The following is a 4960-nucleotide window of genomic DNA, read 5'->3' on the forward strand; positions in this document are numbered from 1 at the left end:
AATACAGAGTAAAGATCCCTCTACACTGTACCCATCAAACACTCCCACGATGGGTACAGCACAGAGTTAGATACAGAATAATGTCTCCCTCTACACTGCTCCTATCAAACACTCTAAGTATAGAGACAGCACGGGGTTAGATACAGAGTAAAGCTCCCTTTACAATGTCCCCATGAAACTCTCCCAGGACAAAGACAGCACGGGGTTAGACTCAAAGTAAATGTTGGTGATGTAAAGCTGTGATTTCTTTTGCAGGTTATGAAGAGAGTAGCTGTGTCCCTCGTCCTCAGTGCCCTGCAGAGTGCACCTGCCTGGAGACTGTTGTTCGCTGCAGCAACAAGCACCTGAGATCTCTGCCAAAAGGCATCCCAAAGAATGTAACTGAACTGTGAGTGAGAAGGGATCAAACGGAATTGAGGGAAAAGTGGGAGGAATAGGCTGTAGAACCCTTTGAATCTGTTGCATCACTCAGTACGTTCATGGCTGATCTGGCTGTAGTCTCAGCTCCACACTCCTGTCTGCTTCCTATACTCGGGGTCTCCCTTGGCCATCAAGAGTCTACATCACTCAAGCTTGATGACATTTAAAGAGCCACCCCCATTATCTACTGGGGAAGAGAATTCCTCACTTTGAAGACTCTGAGAGAAAATAATGTCTCATCATGCATGTCCTGATAGGAAAACCTCTTATTCTTAATTCAAGCCTCCCACTGCTGCCTCACAGCGCCAGGGACTTGGGTTCAATTCCAGCCTTGTCAGTGTGGAGTTTGCACATTCTCCCTGTGTCTGCGTGGGTTTATTCCAGGTGCTCCTGTTTCCTCCCACAGTCCAAAGATGTGCAGGTTAGGGTGGATTGGCCATGGGAAATCGCCCATAGTGTTCAGGGATATGTAAGTTAGGTGAATTAGCCATTGGAAATGTGGGGTTATGGGATGGGGTGGTTCTGGGTGGGATGCTCTTCGGAGGGTCAGTGTGGACTCGATGGGCTGAATGGCCTGCTCCTGCACAGTAGGGATTCTATGACTCTATGATAGTTTAGTCTTCACAACAAGAGGAAATATCCTCCTGCCTTCATCCCTCTCCAGTCCCCTCAGGAGTTTACATGTTACATTAAGGTCACCTCTCATTCTTCTGATGGGTAAAGGCCCAGCCTGTTCAATCTTTCTTCTTAAGATGCCCTTCATCCAGTAGCAGCTGTGAAAACTGGAGTCAGTGCTCACTGCCTCGATGTGAGTATATTTACTCCAGGTAAGATCTTATTGCAGTCATCAGGTGTTTTTCCAATTGCAACATCTTCAGCAGTGCTTAACAGTGACTCTGAGACGACACACAATAGAGAACTGCTGAGTGAGAGAGAAAAAGAGAGAAATAAGTTGACCGGGAAAGAAATTTTAATATTACCCTCTCAGCATGACACTGATGTAAGCTGCCTGCATAAACTGATTAGGCAAGAACGTGGCAGAGGGAATATATATTGTGGAAAAATATGAAGCTAGCCACTTTGGTTGGAAGAACAGAAATACAGAGTATTTCTTAAATGATGAGAGTTTTTCAAGTGTTGATGTCTAAAGGGGCCTGGGTGTTCTTGTTCATAAGTCATTGAATGCCGACACGCAGTTCCAGCAAGCGATTAGGAAGTCAAATGGTATGTTCACCCTTTAATACAAGAGGTTTTGAGTACAGGAATAAGCTGCAGTTATATAGAACAATGGTGAGAGTGTACCCTAACACTAATTCAGTTTTGGTCCCCTTACCTAAAGAAGGATTTGCCACAGAGGGAGTGCAGCAGAGGCTCACCAGTTTGAATCCTAGAGTGGTGGCACTGTTCTTTGAGGAGGGATTAAGGAGACTGGGCCTGTATTCTGTGGAGTTCAGAAAAATGAGAGGTGACCTCATTGAAGCATGGAAAATGGTGCTGAGGCTGAAGGACAACCATAGCCTCATTGAATGGGGCAGCAGGCATAAGGGACTGAGTGGTCTACTGCTGCTATTCATTAGGGTTAGTGTTAGCTATTCATTATGTTTTCACTGAATTTGTCAATGTGCGGATTGAGTGACCATACCTCAGGACAAAAATAGAGAGAGAATCAAAGAGACAAAAATAAAGGAATTGCATTTATATAGCAACTTTCATGATATTACGATGCTGCAGTGTACTTCACAGCCAATTAACTGTTGAATGCAGTTATATTATTCCCAAATTCCCAAATTGTGGTATGATTAGACAGAGTCAGCACAGTTTGATAGAGGAGCCTATTTAATTGATATCCACACACATTCAGACTTGTCCAGCTCACTGCAGAGCAAAATTTTAAACTGCTGCCTTCATCGTTTTGCAGCTCAGTAACAACAACTTGCATTTGTGTGATGTCTTTATAATCATAAAACTACTCAACGTGCTTCACTGGTGCACTGTGAAATGACAGTTGACGTTGAGCCGAAGAAGGAAATATTGGGACCAACGGTTAAAAACTTGGTCAAAGAGAGAAAGTTTTAATAGTGTCTTAAAGGGACAGAGAGAGGTTTCCAGAGCTTAGGGCCTCAGCCAGCTGAAGGTACAATCATCAATAGAGGAGCAGTTGGAATTGGAGATACATTAGAGGTCAGAATTTGAGAAATGCAGAAATTCCGGCAGGTTGCAAAGCTTGGGCTGGGATTTTGCAGGGATTTTGAGGGTGTGGGATCAGGAATATTTGTGGGCGGTGGGGATGGGGAGGGTGCTGGTATTGACATACAAGATTGAGAATTTTATAATCAACGGGTTGCTGGAATGAGTACCAAATGTAGATGAGGAATCACCGCCATGGAAGGTTGAATGGGAAGTAGTGCGAGTTCAGATTTTGGAGCAGAGATTTTGAGGATCTCGAGGTTATGGAGAGTGGAAGATGGGGGTTAGTGTGAAGACCAATGGGAAGGTAACAAAGACAGGGATGAGGCTTTTAGCAGTAGATGGATGGTCAGCCAATTGGTGCAATTGTAATTGAATGCAAACCCCATTCCTAAAATTCCACCGGCTCTAATTCTTTCCTTTTACTTCCAGGTACCTGGATGGTAACCAGTTCAGTTCAGTTCCCACCATACTCTACACTTTCAAACATCTACAGCTGGTGTAAGTATCTGGAGGGAGAGCCAGATATAGAGGAAGGGCAGGATGGTGTGATTGGGGCAGGAGGGATGGTACAGAATGGTTTGCCAGGAACAGTCCTAAACACGTGGATTGGGAAATGGGAAGACACCATTTATTCATGATGAACCACTTTAGGAACACTATTTCACATCCACAGGATCCTGTACAATACTGGGTCCTCCCAGGCACTGTAGGGGGCCAGAAGGAAATACCTCCAGAAATGGGTCTGCTCCCAGGGGCAATGAGGTGAATGGGGGCATTCCTGCCTCCACATCATCTTTGTCTCTCCAAGGGTCACCAAGATCCCAAACGGGGATAATGCCTGAGCCTTACTCAGAACTAGGGCCTGCACAATGAAGCTCCTGATGACAAGGGTGCACTTTATGAAGGTGAGACAATTCAGCCCTCATGTTCCTGAAGTGGTGAGCACGCACACCATTCCAGCCCCCTATCTCACACAAAGGAAGATAAATTCAAAACCATTCTACAGCAACAATGAGAGGTATTTCAAGGCAGTAATGTTTGACGGGCCAGCCAGTGTCACCTCTTCTATGGAAGGCTTGCCTGACTTGACATCTGAGCCCCCCACACATCTCTGGCAGACACACAGGCACACGCACACTCTCTCTCTCATAGAACATAGAACATAAAACAGTACAGCACAGTACAGGCCCTTCGGCCCATGATGTTGTGCCGACCTATTATCCTACTAAGCTCAAACTACCCTGCATACTCTACATTATACTATCATCCATGTGCCTATCCAAGAGTCGCTTAAAGGTCTCTAAAGTATCTGACTCCACTACCACTGCTGGCAGCACATTCCACACACCCACCACACTCTGTGTAAAGAACCTACCTCTGACATCTCCCCTATACCTTCCTCCAATCACCTTAAAATTATGCTCCCTCGTAATAGCAATTTCCACCCTGGGAAAAAGTCTCTGGCTATCCACTCTATCTATGCCTCTCATCATCTTGTACACCTCTATCTAGTCACCTCTCATCCTTCTTCGCTCCAATGAAAAAAGCCCTAGCTCCCTCAACCTTTCCTCATAAGACCTGTCCTCCAGTCCAGGTAGCATCCTAGTTAATCTCCTCTGCACCTTCTCTAAAGCTTCCACCTCTTCCCTATAATGAGGCGACCAGAACTGAACACAATATTTCAAGTGTGGTCTAACCAGGGTTTAATAGAGCTGCAGCATAACCTCGCAGCTCTTAAATTCAATTCCCCTGCCAATGAAAGACAACACACCATACGCTTTCTTTACAACCCTATCAACTTGGGTTGCAACTTTGAGGGATTTATGGACATGGACCCCAAGATCTCTCTGTTTCTCCACACTGCCAAGAATCCTGCCATTAACCCTGTATTCTGCATTCAAATTCAACCTTCCAAAATTAATCACTTCACACTTTTCTGGGTTGAATTCCATCTGCCATTTCTTTGCCCAGCCCCTCATCCTGCCAATGTCCCGTTGCAACCTACAACAGCCCTCCACATTATCCACAACTCCACCAACCTTCATGTCATCGGCAAATGTACTAACCCACCCTTCCACTTCCTTATCCAAATCATTTATAAAGATCACAAACAGCAGAGGCCCCAGAACAGATCCCTGCAGAGCACCACTGGCCACCGAGCTCCAGGTTGAATACTTTCCATCTACTACCACCCTCTGTCTTCTATTGGACAGCCAGTTTTGTATCCAGACAGCCAAATTTCCCTGAATCCCATGCCTCCTTACTTTAGCTCTTTCTCACACACACACAAACACACACACACTCTCTCTCTCTCTCTCACACACACACACACACTCTCTCTCTCTCTCTC

The 4960-nt window shown here is 45.4% G+C and overlaps 1 protein-coding gene across 1 annotated transcript in view; it reads left to right on the forward strand.

The window, feature by feature from the left end:
- Positions 1-4960, forward strand: part of LOC109937818 (slit homolog 1 protein-like) — a 200427-nt gene that overhangs the window by 174721 nt on the left and 20746 nt on the right. The window contains exons 22-23 of the mRNA XM_048609217.1: positions 256-388; positions 3040-3108. Coding sequence (XP_048465174.1) covers positions 256-388; positions 3040-3108 — 202 coding nt within the window. The remainder of the gene's footprint in view (positions 1-255; positions 389-3039; positions 3109-4960) is intronic.

Source organism: Rhincodon typus, chromosome 20, assembly GCF_021869965.1.
Source record: "Rhincodon typus isolate 14 chromosome 20, sRhiTyp1.1, whole genome shotgun sequence".
In the NCBI taxonomy this organism is placed as follows: domain Eukaryota; kingdom Metazoa; phylum Chordata; class Chondrichthyes; order Orectolobiformes; family Rhincodontidae; genus Rhincodon; species Rhincodon typus.